Genomic DNA, 21,469 nt, shown 5'->3' on the forward strand with positions numbered 1-21,469 from the left:
ATACAAAAGTAAAGAAGAGAAAGTCTAAAGAATGATTAAAATTAAACATTTAAACTTGATATTAGACAATGATGCACAAAAATAAAATTTAACCAAATTGTCCAATGTCTAAATCCTACTGCTGAGTGTTGACGGATCAAGATTCAAGAATGTCGGAGAATTGGAGAAGAACTTGGAAAGAACACTGAACACTGGAGAAAAATCATGTAATGTTAGCAGTGTTGGTGCGATGCAACGCTATGCCTATGTGCATAGACTTAAAATGCCTTCTCGCTTCTCTAGAGTCTAGGGATGCCCTGCAGAAGGGATTAGCAAACGTTAGAGATATAAAAACCAAGTCTTTACCTTAAGTTTTTAGATTATTAGAAGATCATTAGAAAAGTAAGAAAGGGAAGAGGGAAATTACAGGGGTTTTTTCTCTAAAAAAAAACTTGGTGAAAAGAATCTTTATTAGACAAGATGTCAGGATTGTATTTGAGAAATTGGGGAAAAACACTGGTTTTCTTGATAAAATTTAGTCAGCTACAGCTAGGTTAAAAGAATCAAAAGCTCGAGAAATCTTGAGTTCTTGACCAAAAAATTTGTGAAAAGTCGATCTCGACAGTCGGCAAAATACCGATCTCAAAAAAAGACAAAGAAGCGAGAGGAAGAGAGCAAGAGGAAGAGGGATCAGTGATGGAAGTTTGGATGATACTAACTTAGGACTTGCTCGCACTACAACAAAAACCCTCATAGACATCAGTGGAACAACAACGGTTTTAAGCAAAAACCGATGTCTTTGAGTATTTTACACCGGTTTTTTCAAAAACCGGTGTCTATGAGCGCAGATTTTAGCTCATAGACATCGGTTTTTTAGGCGATGTCTATGAGCGCCTTTTTTTCGTTAATAGACACCGATTTTAACTGCGGTTTTTAAAATCCGGTGTTAATGAACCAAAATAAAATATTTTAATATTCCCACAGCCAAAATTTGCTCCCTCCAAACCTAAATCTATATCGCGCCCCTTCCTCACGCGACCATCTCTCTCGTCTAAACCTAAACCTAAACCTCCGACCATCTCTCTCAACCTCATCTGCCTCTTCTCCTTCCTAGATCGACGCCCTTGCTTCTCCGTCCGCGTTGTGAAACCTCGGCCACGTTGCTCGCAGTCTCGCTTGTTTTTTTTGTTGGTCCAGTCCGCGGAAGAAGAAAAAAAAAAGCCGCGTCGCATCAAAAAAAGCACCGCCCGCGAGCGAGCTCCTCTCCGCGAGCCCTAGCCACCTTCCTCTCCGCGAGCCACCGCCCTCTCCACGAGCGAGCTCCTCTTCACGACCAGCCACCTTCCTCGCCGCGAGCCACCGCACCTTCCTCGCCGCGAAACCTCCTCCAACGCTGGACTTCACGCCGGAGAACCACGATCGCTGTTTATCTCTTAGAGGTCGACTGCTCCTCTCTCTTTTCTATGTTCTCCATTTCGTCTCTCGGTTTTTGTTATATTAGCTCCGGATCAATTTGGTAGGCAGGTTACTTGTGGAAATGCCTGAATGAGATTTTTTTTTTGGTTACATGCTTTTCTACGGTAGATTTCTGTCATCGTTGACTAGTTTTTTTGTGTGTGGATTAGGATTTCTCACCACTTGTTTAAATTCATCGGTATAGTTGGAAAAAGTGTAATTTTTACCATTAACTATATAGATACGTGCAAAACATACTGAAGCATTTGTTGCTGTGGATAGGTCTAATGGACAATGGGAAACAAGTGAAAAACGATAACTATGCTGCTGATATTGCTTCCATAAGGGAGGCGAGAGTCCGTATTGCTCCATATATTCATGAAACTCCAGTGCTTACCTCGAAGTCTTTAGATTCTATAGCTTCCAAATGGTTGTATTTCAAGTGTGAATGCTTTCAAAAAGGGTAGAGATCCTATCTTGAATAAGGCAATTATCTCGAACAATTTATGAAGAATCAGAATATTTAGTAGTTAGCAACTTTATCAATTTTATTTCAGAGGAGCCTTTAAGATTAGGGGAGCTTCAAATGCTATATTCTCCCTTTCTGATGATCAAGCTGCCAAAGGCGTTTTGACACACAGCAGGTTATCTCCATATAATTTCAAACAATAATGTGATTTATTTTTAGTATGCCTTTGTTTTTTGTTATTCTTGTTTTTTCTTAGGTCGGTAATATAGTTTTTTATTGCAGTGGTAACCATGCTGCAGCAGTGGCTTTGGCTGCAAAGCTCCGTGGAATCCCAGCATATGTTGTCATACCGAAAAATGCTCCAAAATGCAAGGTTGAGAATGTCAGGCGGTATGGTGGTCAAATCTTCTGGAGTGAATCAACGATCCAATCAAGAGAGAGTATTACTGAGAAAGTTCAGCAAGATACTGGTGCAATTTTGGTTCATCCTTTCAACAATAGATTCACCATCAGGTTTTGTATTTGTCATTGACCACTTGATCTAATCTCCATTGTAACTTTGGTGTCACATTTTGTACATTGTATTTTGTACTTTGTACATGGTAAAAAGTCAAACTCTTTGACTACCTCCTTAATGTCTCCTATTACTGATATTTCAAGTCCCGTTGTGTCCATTACTATTACTATGAAGAAATTGAAAGGAAAGAACTACGCTTTGCGTGCTGCAATAGTTTGAGTTTGGTTTGTGGTTCATGATGTAATCGGCGATCTCTTCCAATTAAGATAAGACATTGGGATAGTTACTCACATTGGTTGACTTTAGATTTTTGAGTTGACTGTAGTATTTTATAAATCACTTCAATTGTCAAGGTCATTTAGAATAGTTCTGACAAGGTCTTCACTATTATGTGCCTTCATATTGTTTGCTCTGAGTTAAAGCTAGTGAATGCTCAGATTTTGGGAGCCCCTTCCATTCTACTCCCGTCAGATGTGTAGATGCGGAGGATGTTGGCATTTACCATAGTGGCACAAGTTGGTGTTGTCCTAGATCAAATAATTCGGGGGAACTATTGACTAACACCATCAAACATATTTAAATTGATTATAATTGAATTATAATATGCTTCATTTCTGTGTTACTAGTATGTTCCAATTTACCTCTAGAAGTTTGTGAACTTTGTTTGATTATTTATTGTCTGCTATCTATATATTGTATTGCCATTTCTTTTTGGAGAAGTGTGCTTCAATTTTTTTCCCCCTGATGAAATCATCATTGTATTTGTACCTCCCTATATGCATTCCTGAACAAATGGTTTAGAATTTAAGCTTGTGCTATCTGTAAATATTCAGTTTTTTGCTGCTAAATTGTGTTCGAAGTTAACACTTTTATCATGTGTATTTCTATACACAGGAAAAACATAATCAGGAATTTCACTGGTAGCTAAGATCTGTTATTTTGACAATGAGGTTAGTACTAGTAATGCGTGATATTTACCTTTTCTTTTGTCTTGGCCTTGCTAGATGTTGTCTGTTTAAACAAAATTTCAAAAAATTGTTTTCGTAAATTAGTTGACGCTATTGCAACTGGCCTGAAAATTCACAAATTCCATAGTTCAGGACCTTTTAGCTTTTCTTTGGGAGTTATCAGTAACATCAAGAAATTAAATGAAGCGAAAGCGGTTTCTTTACGAGTTATCAGTCATGTTTCACGAGGAAGCATGGTTTTATAAATTCTCAGTTTATATCTTAAAGATTAATCATTTTTCAGTTTCTGGAATGTCTGGGGCTGCAAGTGAGAAATTGTCCTGATAATTTCATACTTCAGATCCTTGAATGACTTATCTTTTTCATTTCAAAGGAATTATGCTACTCCATCTTGTCCTGCATTAGCATCATTTTCTCATATGACTGACAGTTACATCTACTTTGACTTCGTTGTCAGTGGTTTATCAAGAGGCAAAAGAGAACTCTTTTTGAAGTTCTTGAGAAGGTGAAAGCCGGTAAAACCAGAAAGTTCATACCTAAATTGGAGCACTCTTTCGACGTGCATGGTATCCGGAATAGATGAATTACTGTAACTCTGTGATCCATTGTGGTTTTCGCAGAGTTGATGATTCTCGACTTCATCTCCTTGCTGTTGACATTTAGTCAGGACCAGATCGTGAAAATCTGCGTGCCAAAGGCAGTTGCAGATTCTATGCTGCCATGTCGCCCTGATGCAGAGTCAACTGGCAGAAATAAAAGGCGGTTGCTCGCGCTGGTGCTGACGGAGTCACACCTGAAGCGCAGGATTTTAGCTGTTGGTGATTCAGTGGTTGAATGCCCCCAGTGAGTAGTGCACAGCAACTTCCAATTCTCTGATTGTTTGGTTGAAAATAATCTATTGTAAACAAAATCTAAGAAGATTTCACTAAAATGTTCAGTTGCGATCACTTGTAGGAAAAGGAGCAACTGATTACTGCCACAGGCTTGCACCAGTTGCACATTCTGATCTTCTTTTTGGCTGAGTTTCATGTGGTAAATAGTGCTCTTAAAATGGTCCTTGGAAGAGCAAAGGTGAATCTGTAGTGACAGAGTAGTGGATTACATTATGTATCATTCTGAATAATTCCATAGCATTGCCTGAGGATGATTTAGTTTAGCTGTTGCAGTATCCACTTTGCATTGATAATCTTCTCTTGGGCAGATACACAGATGGAAGGACTGGGAAACGGATACGACATCGGCTGAGTATGCCTTCACGACTGGTATATATATGTTCACTATTCTTTGTTTTTTTGTCCCAGATTTGCATCCTTGGATCCTAGTTTGAGTGGTAAAAGTGCAGAACCAGTATATCGTGATGCAAAAGGTTTGAGTTCTCTGACACAACATTGAATTTGAAATTTTTTCATGTACATTTGGAAGCCCAGATTCGACCGGTTTTGTAGTTTTATATTTGCATGTTTCTGACTGCTGAGTGACTGAATTATTTTCTGCAGGGAAAGCTATTTCAAAGGAAGAGCTACTGAAACCAAAGGAGGAAGAGAAACCAAAGGTATTTTTCACACACTTCATCTTTGATTTGGTGGTCATGTTTACCATACGTGTCAGTTAATTCCCAAGAGCTATATTTTTTTGTTTCACTTTTATTGTTAGCTATATGAGCACAACATGCTATGCTTTTGATTTATTATTACAGCTATTTATCAGAAAGGAGAATTATTGGTACACTTTTGATTGTTTAATTATAGGCTCTCTTAGTTGGAAGCAAGTGTAGTGCTGATTGTGTAGGAGTGATTTGTAACCCTTATTATTATTTATTAGTTTTTGCACAATTTTTTATGTTGGATCCATTGCTGTCTAGTTGATTTTTATTTGCTCTTTTTGTTTCTTTAAGTTCACTTCCATTTGCAATCTCTTCATATATTAGTGACTAATGGTTGGTTGCTGTTCCTGGATTTGTTATAGCGCTATTGGTTGTTTCTACTAAAGAAAGTTAACTTTTATCAGGAATATTCTTCTGTGATCTTCCTACACAATTGAGAGACTTTGTAAAACCAAAGTAACTAATTTATTAGGTTGAAATGATAGATAGATGAGTGATCTCAGTCTTGGCATGACTAACATTTTTTTTTTATGTTCAAAACCTTTCATTTTGTTTTGTATGGTTCTCTCTAAGAGCATGGACCTAGTTATCTTTTGACAACTGAATATGATTCTTTCTTCACATTATCGCAAATAACTTTCTTACCTTGTGAATCACTGAAGATCCTTATTGCAAGCATTGAAGTAAGCATTGATGTGGTTGAGATAAATGATGAATAGGTCTTTTTAAGCATTCAAATTAGTCATCTTGTTACCCGGTGCTCTTACTACTTTTTCAACTATGATTTTGGTCTTGATTTACTAATATATTATTTATGTGTTTTTACAGTTTACAAATCTCAAGTACTCCAGAGTTGAAATTGATGAAGTGCGGTTCGAGTGGGTTGAATGCATGCTAGATTACATTTGAGATAGTTGTACCTTAATGTGTTAACAGAATGTTATACTTTGATTTTGATATCTATTAGTTAGCTTTTGATGTAAAAAGAATGTTTGGGTATTTTATGGATATTGTTGTAAGAAGATTATTTATATAATTTGTGAATATTTGTGTATTTTATGGATATTATTGAATGAAGAATATTTGTACAATTTGTGAATATTTGTGTATTTTTTTTTGTTATTGTCGGTTTTAAAATCAAATCTGTGCTGTTAGAAAAAATACATATTACATCGGTTTTCCACCGATGTAAAACCGGTGTTATAAAGTAATATTACATCGGTCATTTACCGCTGCCAAAACTGGTGTTATTAACATACTATATTACATCGGTTTTACACCGTGTATGAAACGGTATCGTTAAGTGATACTACACCGGTTAATAACCGATTCGAAAACCGGTGTCGTTAAGTGATACTACACCGGTTTTAACCCGATGTCTAAAATGTCAGACTTTTAACATCGGCTTCATAGACATCGGTCGAAAATCAAATAGACACCGGTGGAAAACCGATGTCTATGAGCGATTTTGTTGTAGTGTCGGCGCCGACGGAGAACCTTCTGGAGATGCCCTATTGCCCTTGTAAAGCATCAGACGGTCCGACGGATAAGATCTTTGGCTGCCCGCCGCCGGAGACACCGAGCGGAATATCCTCGATGGGAAGTGAACCTCATATTGCCCCACGCAGACGCCTCGAAGAGTCGAAGGGCTCTGCCTCTCTGGCTCTCTGCAGCGGGTGCGTGCGGCGTGCCTCAGAGGAGTCGGAGCCGAGAGAAAGCAAAAAAGGGTTTAGACTTTAGCGTAGCCTTTTACCATTGTGTTTTTATATAATAATAAAAAAAAATTTTGGGCCCCTTCCTGGGTCGGGCCTGAGGCGGTCGCCTCTCTCGCCTCGTGAAAGGTCCGGCCCTGGTTCTTCTCTTTTGCTTCTTCTTTCATATCTTCTCTTCTATGTTTTCCTCAAAAGCAACCGTCTTCCTTTTATTTTTTCCAGCAAACAGTATTTTACAAGTAGCTCTTTTTCCCCTTTGTCCAACCATTGTTTCTTTGTCCAACCATAGCAGAAACAAGAGTAAATTGTTCCTTTATTCTTTCATGTTTCATTAATTGAAGGAGAGTTGTAAAGTATAAATTTTATGTTATTAGGTTGCTAATTAGGATGTTAGATCGGAATGACGGTCTCATATGTAGAAATGATAAATATTATGAGGAAGCGAGATCACAAATAATTTTTTAATTTTGAGTCATAGATAAGTTCTGGGGATCGACGAATTGCTAATTCAACTAGAACCAAGGGCTAAGATTAAAATTTTTAAATTTAAGTTTATTTTCAGCTCCTTAAATTTGAAATTTAGGTTTATGAATTTTTAAAATTGACCTATACTAATGTTTGGAATTTTAAAAAATTTCAATTTATATATCTATTTTTAAGTATCTTCTAATTTTTAGAGTTAAATAATTTGATTTTGTATTGTATTAATTTTTTAAATTTATTGAATTCACTTCATTAGTTGAAAATCATGACTATACCACTGTATGTCACAGAGTAATTTTTTTTTGAAGCTTCAAATTAGGGTTAGTAATTTGGTGAAAAGATGTCTTATTATTTTCTCCACCACTTCATCAATGTGAAAAGTCATTTGCTTCCATTTACAATTAGATATTGATATAATCACCTGATGATGTGCTTAAACTCTAATATATATATAACCAACTAGATATGGCTGAGCTTGCATTCCTTAACATCTCTTAAATTCGCTATCGGAGTGAAAAATGTGAAGCGCTTTGAGGGTTACTATTTCTTTTCATTGTTATTGTCAACAGCAATCTTTGCGCATCGAATTACTCTTCTTTTTTTTTTTTTCCTGATGAGTTACATGATAAAACTTGATGTTCTCCTTGTGATTAGGCCTTTCATATTTCCCAATTCATTTTCAGTGATAAAAAAAAGGGGATTTTAGTACTAGCACTATTTCAATCTCAATAAGATTCCCAGCCAATTGGCTGAGCAAGAGCATCATATTCTGTCCATGACATGACTAGTTCCTTTTGATACTACCATCATTTTTCATCATCATGTGGCAACAAAAAAAATGATTCGCTCATTCCAATATCCTCACCAATCCGTCCCTAGACTAACACGAAAGACCTAAATCACAGTGGCTACTAGCCGCTAGTACAGGTGGCCAAGATATGAGAATCGGTTGCACATCTCTTATTTTGTCTATTAATCTTTATGCAAGGCTAATCGCTAGTAATATTTGAATCAATTAAATCATTTGATATTGTTAGTATATGATAAATTATTATTATATAAATGTAGATTAGTCTTTTATTATTACTTTAGTGTCTATTTATATTTCCTTTTCATCTGTAAATATAAATTTTTTGTAATATAATTTGTTAGTTTCTTTTTATGACTACCTCTTTCTCTCTTTTTCTTTGTGTGGTTTCTTGCATTCTATTTGCATTATTTGCTTTGTTTACATAGTATCAAAGTCAATAAATCTCCTCATCTTCTCTCTTGATGAACTGTGGAATAATTTTATTTTCAGAATTCTTTGTCGCGGATGTATAAGAATTATATTTTCTCGAGTTTCAACTATTAGATCACCTTGAAACTTTGAGAGGTTCCTCACACCCAGGCTGCATTTTGAACGGTGAAAATCGGATTTTGAGATAGTTAAGTTCACTTGACGATCGAAAAACATGAATATTAATTATGCCATCACTACAAGAAAAACTCTCATAGACATCGGTGGAACAACAACGGTTTTAAGTAAAAACCGATGTCTTTGAGTATTTTATACCGGTTTTTCTAAAAATCGGTGTCTATAAGCGTTGATTTTCGCTCATAGACATCGGTTTTTTAAGCCGATGTCTATGAGCGTCTTTTTTTTGTTAATAGACACCGATTTTAACAACGATTTTTAAAACCCGGTGTCTATGATAAAATAAAATAATCTAATTTTTCCACCAATACTTAGCCGAAATTTACAACACTTCACTCTTCCCCCCAAACCTAAACCTATATCGCGCCGTCCACCGTATATCGTCGCGACGCCGCCACCACTTTCCTCCTCGCCTCATCTCCCTCTTCCCCTTCCTAGATCTACGAAAGATGGCATCTTTTTCGTGGACGGAGGAGGATGTGCTACGGTGCTGCGGTAGCAAGCGTTTCGCCAAGGAGCTCGCCTCCGCCTGGCCGTTTTCCGACCTCCACCACGTAATCCAATCCGCCCATGGGATCTGGTTCAATAAGGTCGCACCTTTGACCTCTTCTTCTACCTCTTTCTCTTTTTCAGTGTTTCTTTTTTATTCTTCCTTCCAACCTCACCACCTTTCTTCTTCCATAATTCTATCTTTATATTTGCTTTTGTTTTCTTTAATATGAATCTCTTATTTCTGCCCCGTTGTTGTTTTGGTGCTCGATCATCTGGTAAATCTCATTTCTTTTTCCCCTATAATTTAATCCATTTATCAAAGGTATACTTTCCGATCTGAAATTTGTCTTCCATCGTATTGTTGTTTTGTTTTCGATCCTTAGGTTCTATCGCTTTTTTTTCTCAATTTTAACTTATGCGGCTACTTTGATTTGATTTGGTGAAGAAAAAGTGGAGTTTTCTACTGAGATTTGATGGGTTCTCTGTCTATGATGGAGCGAGAGCTGAATTCGTCTCGAGTTTGATGGTATTTGTTTAGCGTTTAGTTTGGCGATTGTTGAGTTGCTTTTCTTTTTGTATCTGGAAGACGAGATCGATTATTTCTCATCTAGTGGCGATGCTACTTATTTTGAGACATTTAATGATGTCTTTAACCGTGTGTTTGATGTCTGTTGTGTAGAATACCTAAGGAAATGGTGAAGGCTGTTGCTGTCTTGGGTAACAGTGAGGGTGTTAAGGGCACAATTTACTTCGTCCAGGAAGGAGATGGTGAGAAATCTCTTGAAATACTACTTGTGGAATGCTAAATTCCTTTCAGATCTAGGGTTTCAACTTCAACCATTTTGATTTTTTTGTGAATTTGTGATCCGATCTGATTTTGGGATGTAAATCTCTGTGATAGTTCCAACCACCGTCACCGGATCCATCACTGGCCTCAAGCTTGGGCTTCATGGCTTCCATGTGCATGCTCTTGGAGACACCACCAATGGATGCATGTCAACTGGTAAAATTATTTACCTTTTCCTTCATGGCGATCTACTGAGTTGCAAGTTTCTGATTGAAAGGATTAAATTACTGATTATGTACTCATGCTCTTGTATATTGTAGGGCCTCATTTTAATCCTGTTGGAAAGGAACATGGTGCTCCTGAAGATGAAAACCGACATGCTGGTGATCTAGGCAATGCCATTGCTAGCGAGGATGGTAAGTTGCTTTATCATCAGCTCATGATGTTACTTTTGTTATCTATTTTTACCCATATTTACTATAACTCTCGTAACAGAAAAAAAATCAAACTATGGCTTGATCAACATTTTTTACTGCTTCTCAGGATACTGATTGGTTGCAAGTTCAATGGTACTATTCCTGTTGAACTAGGCAATCTATCCCAGCTCCAGACCTTGTTAGGATGTAATTTCCACTGTCTTACTATTTTTTTGCTAGCTGAGGAACAAGAGTCTAATGATTCAAACCTGTGTCACAGATCATTAAATGCAAACCATTTTACTGGTAGAATACCTGCATCCCTGGGTAGGCTCGCCGACCTCATATGGCTAGACCTGGCAAACAATCACCTCAGTTTTCCATGCATGATCAAATACAAAACTTACACGGTGAAGAATTAACGATGATGAAATATGTTCTTATCAGACACTTGAACAAGAATCATCTCTCAGGTCCAATTCCACTGAGCCTTTTCAGCTCTAGCATGAATGCTAAACATATGTAAGATATATCAGCTCTATTGCCACCTGAAGCTTCCTTGTAATAGGCTCTCTGCATACTAACTACTTGTTTGCATTCAGACTGCTTGACAGCAATAACCTTTCTGGGGTTATTCCAGAATCAATTGGACTTCTTCAGAAACTCAAAGTTTTGTGAGTGCTTGCTATTAATTTCCTTTTCATCAAACTGTTTGTTTATATCTTTCTTGTGCTTTTCTTAGACGGCTAGACCGCAATAATTTGATTGGACTAGTTCCTCAAAGTATCAGCAATCTTACAAGACTCAAAAGTGCTATAAGTGATTTCTGGAATCAATGAGATCAAAAAACTGCACAGAGGAAGAAGGATAACGTTGGCATCAGTAAGAAGAATATTTGTGCACTATCTATTACCTTTTGATGTTGTAAGAAGAATAGTTATGTGTAATTTGTGGATACTGACTTGATGTGCACAATATCTATTATCTTTTTATGTTGTAAGAAGAATATTTATGTGTTGGTTATATGGATATTGACTTGGTGTGTTTAGATACATTGATGCATTTTTATTTGTGATTTTCTTAGTGAATTAATAATATTAACTTAATTTTATGATTTTCTTGGTGATAATATTGGGTTTTCACTATTTCGGAAATTGAATTTGTGTCGTTAAACAATACTGATATTATATCGATTTTCCACCGCTGCAAAACCGGTGTCATTAACTAATATTACATCGGTCGTATACCGCTGCCAAAACTGGTGTTATTAACATATAATATTACATCGGTTTTACACCCGATGTCGTTAAGTGATACTACACAGGTTTTAACCCGATGTCTAAAATGACAAACCTTTTACATCGCCTTCATAGACATCGGTCGAAAATGTAATAGACATTGGTGGAAAACCGATGTCTCTGAGGGTTTTTGTTGTAGTGCATCTCTATGGAAATCCGGTAGTCAATCACAACAATGATTCCTTAAACTTGGAGCACCTAACATGGCTGCAGCAGTTCCACTTATAGACTCTAGAGTGACTCAATCATCCAATGCCATAATCGATGCTCTTACATTCAGTTTCAAAAGTTCCTTGCATCTTAGGCACATACTATGTATGCCTCTTCTCACATAGGTTTGCCTTCTAGTGGTACCTTAGGTATACATTTCCCTATCTGAATCCTTGAATCTAGAGCTTCGCATCATATGTCACCTAATGTCAATTCTTTTATATCTATAAATTCATCTCCTTCAGTGTCGGTCATGACCATTGATGATTCTCCCATGTCATTGTTAGTGCAGTTGATATTAATGATTGAACCTGAGTTTTGATGAATGACAAGTGGATTAAAGTTAGATGTATTATTATCTAACATTTCTACCAAGTGTGCAGGACTTGATTGGTCTAAAACCAGGCTAAAATCTAGTTAGGTCTGGAGGACCTGATAGCTAGTGTAGAAGTACAGATAGGTTAAGGAGTGACCCGATATTTGGTGAAAGTCCGGTTAAGTCCACGGGACCTGATAGCTGGCCGAAGTCCAGTTGGATTTGCGGACCTGACAACTAGCGAGAAGACCTGATGGACTGAGATAAAGTCAACCGATTTTGCAAGGTAATGTTGGGAATTTCGGGCCGTAAAAATCACTTTTTCGCGTTGCGGAAACCCCGATTCTCATGCCACCGGATCCGTGCGAAGTAAAATAAAAAAAATATTACGTGTACGAGTTTCTAATTTAGATTTACACTAAATCTACAAAGGAAAAAAGGATTTACCCTCGATGCGATGCCCTTCGCAATCCCGCTCGTCCAACGGTTCGCCGGATCTTGAGATCGTCAAGTGTACGATCCTCTGGAAGTATCCACACGAACAAACTAGGTGGAGAAGACCAAACAAAGGTGTGCTAGCACCTTAGATGGTTCGGCCAAGGAGGAGGACAGGGAGAGCAAGAAGAGAGGAAGAAGGAGGAATGAATGCCTTGAATGAAAATCAAATTTTCATCCACACCATAAGTGGTCGACCACTTAATGGAGCTGTAACCTCCATTCTCATTTAATGTGGCCATTAAAGAGGAGATTTGTAACCTCCATGAGGTGGTACATACATGTGCTAAACATGATGATGTGGCATATCATCATTAGGTCACTTAATGTCAACTCACAAATGAGGTGGCAAATAGTCAAGTCAAACTTGACTCTTCCTCTTCCTCTCAAGTCAAGTCAAACTTGACATTATAACTCTCATGGTTGATCAAATCCAACCATTTGATTCAAGACAATTTAATATAATGGATCTAATTCATTTAATTAAATTGATTCAATGAGTCATAATCTAAATTAGACTCATTGAACACATGAATCAAATTGAGTCCAACTCAATTAGTTCAATTAGGATTACTCTTAATCCAATTTGATTCATCACATGAATCTAATCCTCTTGGTTCATCATATGAATCTAATCTCCATCTAATTATTTTTTGTGTGTGACCCTATAGGTTCTTATAATGTTGACAATGCTCCTAAACCAATTTAGAAGCACAAGTAATGAGCGGTATCTAGCAACACATCATTACTACCTAAGTTATAAGAATGTTGAGATCCAACATCACCTTGTGACTACTAATTGTGACTCCTCACAATATATGACGTTGTCCTTCTATCCTAGACATCTAGATTGATCAATGTGAGATATAGACCGTGTCATCCTCTGACCAATCTAAATCTTGAACTCCAAGTAGACTCAGTCAATCAAATGAGCTCAATATCTCATATTGACTCATTTGGGCATGGCCATGCACTTCGTGGTCTCACTCTATCAAGAATATCGATGTCTCTCCCGTCATATAGGAGGGATAGATCTCATCTACATCACTCACATCCCTCCGCATAATTCGTTACATACCCAGTAATCGCCTTTATAGTCCACCCAGTTACGAGTGACGTTTGACGAAGCCAAAGTACGTAACTCCTTATGTAGGGATCCATGGTGACTTCAGGTCCAAGAACTAGTAGTCATACTAATAGCCACATGAGAAAGTATATGACACTCATATAACGATCCATGATACTTTCTCATGGCGGGTCATTCAGTATACATTCTCCAATGCATACCCATGTGTCAACTTGATATCTCCATATCCATGACTTGTGAGATCAAGTCATCGAGTTGACCTACATGCTAGTCTCGACGCATTAACATTGTCCCTGAATGTTAATACTCGACTAGGAATGATTAAGAGTAGTGTTCCCTATATCATCTTACTATCGATTCAACCAATCGATTGATATAGGTAAGAACCTTCTACTCAAGGACGCTATTATACTTAGTTATTTGGCACTAATACAAATAAGTATAATAACCAAAACAAATGCCTTTATTTATATACAAGAATATGATACAACGAGTCCATACAACAATCATCAAATGATTGACTCTAGGGCTCTAACTAACAGGTAAGTTACTGGAGGAGAGTGTTCCAGTGAGGATGAGTCCCAATTTGGGATTTTAGGCTTAGGTTCAATTTAGGTCTATTTTGAAAATCTAAATTGAGGCTTTGAGATAGGATTTAATTACTAAACTGTTTATTTTTATTGTGCTAATTTCGTCTTGCGGGATATACTTTGTTTTGTTGGACTAACACATTTTGCAGGATGAAAAGAGCATAAAATGCCTCGGGTAAACAATACCTAAGGCGCATTCCATGCAAAGGAAGGCACCTTGAGCTAGGCGATGGAAGGTGCTTTTGAGAGCCTGGAAGGCGCCTTCGGTCGGATAATGCATAAGACCTCGACGATGATAAAGCACTATTTTCTCGGGATAAAACTTTGCCTATGGAAGGCGCCTCTAGTGCTATGGAAGGCGCCTTCAACACTTTATAAAAGAAAGCTTCGAACAATGCAATGTACACAACTCTTCTATAAACTTTTGCATATCCATTCGAGCTTCGATCACTCCAACTTAGTGCTGCTGCTCTGCTACGACACTGCTGCATCCAACTACTACTGAGGAGTCATCCAACACTGAGTTTGATCCGATTATCTACAAGTGTTGGGTAATGGAGTTTTTTTTGTGTACTTAATTATTACTTAAAAGGAAAGTGTAGCATGTTACACTTATCCTATCTTTTCTATTGTATTCGTTCCCTCTTCCGGCGGTTCCGGTTGAGGATTAATATAGTGAATTGCCCATCAATATAGTCCATGGGATTTTCGATTTTGGAGTAAGAGTCGCCAAAGGCTCCGAACCAAGTAACCGATCGAGTTCTTGCTTGTTTTGTTTTTGTATTTAGTTTTTCACTGCGTACTTATTGTTGGACCCCGTGGTAGTTTTGATGTGATCAACCAAATTTAGGTTAGGTCTTGTTTAGCTGATCCCTGTGTCTAAGTGTGCAGGAGCTTAGGAGCGCAGGAAATCAAGCGGAAGACGCAGCTAGCAAGAAGGACGACACGGGAAGGGAGCCGACGGGCTCGGTGCGTCCAAAGGACGAGAGAGCTGCGGAAGAGTACTCCGGTGGGCGAGAAGAACGTGCGCGGCGTTCGAGGGACGTAAAGCCGGGACGGAAGACTGCTCGAGGAGAAGGCCGGGAACTGGGTTCGGGTGAGCCCTATTCCGGATGGCCGAAATCATCCAAGGAAGCCGAACCAGAACAAGTCAACTGGAAGTTGACTTGTCAATGGTCCGGTCGACCGAACACCCTGATCGGTCGACCGAACCCCTTTGTATCAAAACACGGCCATTGGTGACACGTCAGCATCACATCAGCCAGCGGTGAAGTGATCGGTCGACCGAACCTCCTGATCAGTCGACCGAACCGAAGTTTATCCAGAGACTCAGTCGAGTAATTTGATCGGGCCAAGCCAACTCAGCTAGAGATCGTTGGCCGATCGGTCGACCGAACATAAGGATCGGTCGACCGAATCCAAGCTCGATTCACAGAGACTGCACCTGGACGGAAGACTGGGCAGGTACAACAGGTTCGGTCGACCGAACCTAGGGATCGGTCAACCGATCCCTCTCGAGTCAAAACCTGATCCCGAAGATCAGGTCATCCGATAAGCTCTAGAACCCTATATAAAGGAGGGTCTCGGGCAGCTTTAGAACACAACGAGAACAACGTAAACGAACGAAAAAACAACTCTTGTACTCTCATTCTCTTAGCAACTACTATGCTGTCAAAGTATAAAAGGCTTCTCCGCCTTCATAGAAGGAGACTCTTTTAGTGCGCCTTTCCATCGCTTTGGATTAACAACCGTCTCGGTTGTAACCAAGTCACATAGCTGAGTTTTATTTCTTTTCTGTTATTTTGTTTTGTTATTAAGTGTTGCTTTATTTTAGAGTTGAAAAGCTTTGAGGAGGGTAACTTTCAGTTTCAGGCAATTCACCCCCTCTTGCCGGTCCCCGCTGCACCAACAAGTGGTATCAAAGCCCAAAAGCCTCAGAAGGACTAACCGCCGTCTAAAGCACAAAGATCAGAATAATGGCCGGCGCGAACATTTATCCCCCGAAGTTCGACGGAGATTTCGCTACATGGAAGAGAAAAATGGAGGTATTCTTTAAAACAGATTTTGACATTCTTATTACAATGAAATATGGTTTTGCAGCTCCAAAAGACAAAGAAGAAAACCAATGGACGAAGAAGGAGCAGGCTAATTTCGTCGCCAATGAAAAGGCTGAGTTCCACTTGCTCAGCGTTCTTCCGCCCCATGAGGTAAATCGGATCGGAAGCTACGACTCCGCGAAAGACCTCTGGGAAAAATTCCTGGAGCTTCACGAAGGTACCTTGGAAGCTAAGCCAGCGAGGCGCGACATCCTCCGGACTCAACTTACAAACCTTCGGATGAACCAAGGCAAGAAGGTAGCGTAACTCCAAGCAAGGATCAAAGAGCTGTGAATGTAACTAACCAATCTTGGAGAAGAAGTAACGAACCGGGACTCGATCCGGTACGCGCTAAACGCCTTCCCGAGAACTCCCGAGTGGGCCTCCTTACTAGATGCATACTACATCTCTAAGGACTTCGAGGTAAGTACTCTAGAGCATTTGTTTTCTACTTTTGAACTTCACAAATCTCGAGTTGCAGAGCCCAATGGAGTAGAGAAGACTAGTCAGAACATTGCCTTAAAGGCAAGAATAAACGATTCTGACTCCGAAGCCTCGGTCGACGAATCCGAAGCGGCACTACTGGTAAGACGCTTTAATAATTTTTTTAAATCTAATAAATTTAGATCGCAGTCGAAAAAGCTCCAGCAAAAGAAAAGGGTGGTTCGTTGCTACAATTGCAACAAAGAAGGACATATCAAAGATGACTGCCCAAAACTGAAGAGCAAAAGTAAAGAAAAGAGTAAGAAGCTAGCTCGACCCAAACACAACCTTAAGGCCACGTGGGATGATTCATCATCCTTCGAATCCGAAGTCGAAGAATTCTCGGGACTAGCACTGATGGCCAACCATCAGCTAGAAGAAACGTCTAGCTCAGAAATGAGCATAGATGAAGGGAGAGGAATAACAGAAGAAGAAGAAAGCTATGATGAAGGGGGAGCATCACAAGACAAGGTAAGTAAGGTACGTGCCCTAAACCCTAAACAATCCTTTCGTTTCATTAAAGCTCTTTTAAAGAATTAGATAAAGTAGAAAAGGAAAATGAATATTTGAAATTAGAAAATGAAATTTTAAAATTATAAATTGAAAAATTGAAAACTGATTCATGTTTTAAAAATATTTTTCCACATTCAAAAATAAAGTTATATGAAAAATTAAATTGGTACATAAGGAAGCATCAGAGTCAACTTAGAAAAATATCAAGAAACTATGTACCCCCTAAGTTTTTAATTAATCCTATAGGAAGGAATCTTTATTGGATTCTAAAATCCATGCTAGATTAAAATTAAAAAGGTTAAAGGCTTTCAGAGAGAAAATTAAACAAGGAATTTTCTTATGCGGCTTTGATTAGAAAGTGGTTGTTGCTCCAATAACCAAGAAGGCCTAGTGCCTTGCCACTGCCTGGAAGCTAAATATAATGTTTAATTAATTTTTTGATAAAAGCAAAAAATTGAATAATGCTTCGAAAAGGTTTTTTTTGGAACTTTAAAAATTTTTAAAACTTAGAAAGTTTTTTTCTTTCGAAAATGCTTGCATTTTGAAAAATGTTTTCTATACTCAGTAAAATTTTTTTTCCTTAAGTTAAATTCCTTTTAACTTAGAAAGGGAGAGAATATTTGTGTCCCCGTTTTTGCTGTGATCAAAGGGGGAGAATAAAGATAAGTTCAGTTAAGGGGTAGTTTATCTTAGTATAAATTTTTTTTATCTTGCTTTTCATCTTGCAATTTATTTTAATATTGCAAATTTATGCCTGCATTGTTAGTTTAGTAATTTCTTTAAATTACTATCTCCTTGTTTTACCCTAACCTGAACTTGGGTTGATGCACATCAAAAAGGGGGAGATTGTTGGACCCCATAGTAGTTTTGATGTGATCAACCAAATTTAGGTTAGGTCCTGTTTAGATGATCCCTATGTCTAAGTGTGCAGGAACTTAGGAGCGCAGGAAGTCGAGCGGAAGACGCAGCTAGCGAGAAGGACGACACGGGAAGGGAGCCGACGGGCTCGGTGCGTCCGAAGGACGAGAGTGCTGCGGAAGAGTACTCCGGTGGGCGAGAAGAACGTGCGTGGCGTTCGAGGTACGTAACGCCGGGACGGAAGACTGCTCGAGGAGAAGGCCGGGAACTGGGTTCGGGTGAGCCCTATTCCGGATGGCTGAAATCACCTAAGGAAGCCGAACCAGAACAAGTCAATTGGAAGTTGACTTTTCAATGGTTCGGTCGACCGAACACCCTGATCGGTCGACCGAACCCCTTTGCATCAGAACACAGCCGTTGGTGACACGTCAGCATCACATCAGCCAGCGTTGAAGTGATCGGTCGACCGAACCTCCTGATCGGTCGACCAAACTGAAGTTTATCCAGAGACTCAGTCGAGCAATTTGATCGGGCTAACTCAGCTGGAGACCGTTGGCCGATCGGTCGACCGAACATAAGGATCGGTCGACTGAATCCAAGCTCGATCCACAGAGACTGCACCTGGACGGAAGACTGGGCAGGTACAACAGGTTCGGTCGACCGAACCTGGGGATCGGTCGACAGAACCTGGGGATCGGTCGACCGATCCCTTTCGAGTCAAAACCTGATCCCGAAGATCAAGTCATCCGATAAGCTCTAGAACCCCTATATAAAGGATGGTCTCGGGCAGCTTTAGAACACAACGAGAACAACGCAAACGAACGAAAAAGCAACTCTTGTACTCTCATTCTCTTAGCAACTACCGTGCTGTCAAAGTGTAAAAGGCTTCTTCGCCTTCAGAGAAGGAGACTCTTTTAGTGCGCCTTTCCACCGCCTTGGATTAACAACCGTCTCGGTTGTAACCAAGTCAAATAGTTGAGTTTCATTTCTTTTCTGTTATTTTGTTTTGTTATTAAGTGTTACTTTATTTTAGAGTTGAAAAGCTTTGAGGAGGGTAACTTTCAGTTTCAGGCAATTCACCCCTCTTGCCAGTCCCCGCTGCACCAACACTTATTTTATAAAACAAAAAAGATAAGTTTTTTAAAACCACGTGATTCACCCCCCTCTCACGTGCGTAATGATCCAACAGTCATTAGTTAGTGTTGACTCTATTTGTATATCTAATTTATCTCTATCTAATGTATATTATATGCCTAATCTTACTTTAAATCATGTCTCAGTCATTCAATTATGTGATTCTAGTTCTCAGTTTTTTTTACTTCATATTCTTGTTATGTGCAGGATCCGCGATCCTAGAACTTGATTGGGATATGTCATAAGCAAGGGGACTATATATATGTATTAGAAGAGCTGAAAGTTCTAGATGTAGCAGCTGTTGGACCTTTGACCGGCTAGAAGGGGGGGTTGAATAACACTGCACAAAATCAAAACAAATGAACCCTTCTCGGACTTAAAAGAACACTTGCATAAAATAACAAAGAAATCAAACAGATAGAGGCTTGGAGAGTTTTTACTTGGTTACAACCGGGCAGGTTGTTAATCCAAGGAAATGAACCGCACTACTTTCTCCTTCAGGCGGAGAAGCCTCTTTACAGCAAGTAACGCACAAAAAGATGAAGCTAAACTAACAAAGAGAAGCACACAAGTGTTGTTTATAAAAATGCTTATTTTTTTTCTAACTTTTGAACCAAGACTGTATTTATAGCATTGGTCGGGGCGCCTGGAAGAGTTTCAGGCGCTTAGAGTGGGATAGAATTCTATCCCCAACGGGTCGGTCAAAGTCCACGTCGATCATGATAAATTTTAGGTTCCGGGTGCTTGGAAGGGTTCCGGGCGCCCGGACTCACAAAGTCAACATGGTTGACTTTTTCGGTCTAGGCCCTCTGTTTCGGTTCTGCTCGCCTCGGTTAGGGACTTCCGCTCCGGTTTTGCTCGCTTGGGTGATTTCGGCCATTCGGAATAGGGCTCACCCAAACCCAACTTCCGGCTTTCTCGAACAACCTTCCGCTCCGACTTCTCGTCCCTCGGAAACGTCGCACCTCCTTCGCGTCCGCTCGCGTACTCTTCCACAGCACCTCGTCCCTCAGACGCACTGAGCCCGTCGGCTCTCTCCTGTGCCGTTCTTCTCGCTAGCTGTGTCTTTTGCTCGACTTCTTCTCCTAAGCTCCTGCACACTTAAACACAAGGTTAAACATAACAGGACCTAACTTAACTTGTTTGATCACATCAAAACAACCTTGGGGTACCAACAATTTTTCTCTTTTTGATATGAGTAACCCAGGTTAAGTTAGGATAAACAATATAAAATAAAAAGTATATGTAAACGATATAATTTTTTGTTCAACCAACTCAGAATTTTTATGAGAATTTATAACTTTGATGGAACAAGAATTTGAAACGAGCTTAGTGGGAAAACTAACTTATTTCTTAGGTTTACAAATTAGACAAAAATGAAGAAAATTATGTTTATCAATAAAAATACACCAAAGAATTACTTAAAAAATTTGGAATAGAGAATACTAAATAAAATAAAAACACCAATGACAACTAACACAACTTTAGATATTGATCTAAATAGAAAACTAGTAGATCTAAAATATTATAGGAGTGCTATAGGCAACCTTTTATACCTAACTACGAGTCGACTTGATATTTTATTTGCAGTTAGTATGTATGCCAGATGTCAAACTTGTGCTAAGGAATCCCACTTAACTAATGTAAAAAGAATTTTTTAGATATTTGAAAGGCACACCAAATGTAAGAATTTGGTACCCTAGAACACCTAATTTTGAACTTATAGATTACTCTAACTCAGACTATGCTGACTATAAACTAGATTGAAAAAATACAAGTGGTGGATGTCAACTACTTACACTATCACTTGTCAGCTAGTTTAGTAGAAAATAACACTGTGTTGCTTCATTTACTACTGAAGCAGAGTACATAGCAACAGGCGAGTGCATGATACAATTGTTATGGATGATGCACACATTAAATTAAAAGACTTTAACTTATAGCAAAAAAATGTAAAATTTTTTATTGATAATGTAAGTTCAATTAACTTAACTAAGAATCTAGTACATCATTCAAGAACCTAACATATTGAAATCAAATACCATTTCATTAGAGATCACATCGTCAAAGAAAATATTAAACTCAATCATG

At 38.7% G+C, this 21,469-nt stretch overlaps 2 protein-coding genes and 1 long non-coding RNA gene across 3 annotated transcripts; all 3 read left to right on the top strand.

Annotated features, from left to right (window-relative positions):
- Positions 1–1,245: 1,245 nt before the first annotated feature.
- LOC122001899 (serine racemase-like) lies at positions 1,246–2,468 on the top strand. Its single transcript, XM_042556883.1, has 4 exons — positions 1,246–1,418; positions 1,717–1,897; positions 1,992–2,078; positions 2,186–2,468. Exons 2-4 carry the CDS (start codon positions 1,722–1,724, stop codon positions 2,433–2,435), a joined length of 513 nt encoding a protein of 170 aa, XP_042412817.1. The 5' UTR covers positions 1,246–1,418; positions 1,717–1,721; the 3' UTR covers positions 2,436–2,468.
- A 1,984-nt stretch (positions 2,469–4,452) lies between these two features.
- On the top strand, positions 4,453–5,874 carry LOC122001908. The gene is made up of 3 exons (XR_006117520.1): positions 4,453–4,754; positions 4,885–4,940; positions 5,820–5,874. It is a non-coding gene; the product is annotated as an uncharacterized LOC122001908 (long non-coding RNA).
- Positions 5,875–9,787: 3,913 nt separating this feature from the next.
- On the top strand, positions 9,788–10,433 carry LOC121997279 (superoxide dismutase [Cu-Zn]-like). Its single transcript, XM_042551624.1, has 4 exons — positions 9,788–9,863; positions 9,997–10,098; positions 10,203–10,298; positions 10,426–10,433. Exons 1-4 carry the CDS (start codon positions 9,788–9,790, stop codon positions 10,431–10,433), a joined length of 282 nt encoding a protein of 93 aa, XP_042407558.1.
- The last annotated feature ends 11,036 nt before the right edge of the window (positions 10,434–21,469 follow it).

Source organism: Zingiber officinale, chromosome 1A (genome assembly GCF_018446385.1).
Source record: "Zingiber officinale cultivar Zhangliang chromosome 1A, Zo_v1.1, whole genome shotgun sequence".
NCBI classification, from domain to species: domain Eukaryota; kingdom Viridiplantae; phylum Streptophyta; class Magnoliopsida; order Zingiberales; family Zingiberaceae; genus Zingiber; species Zingiber officinale.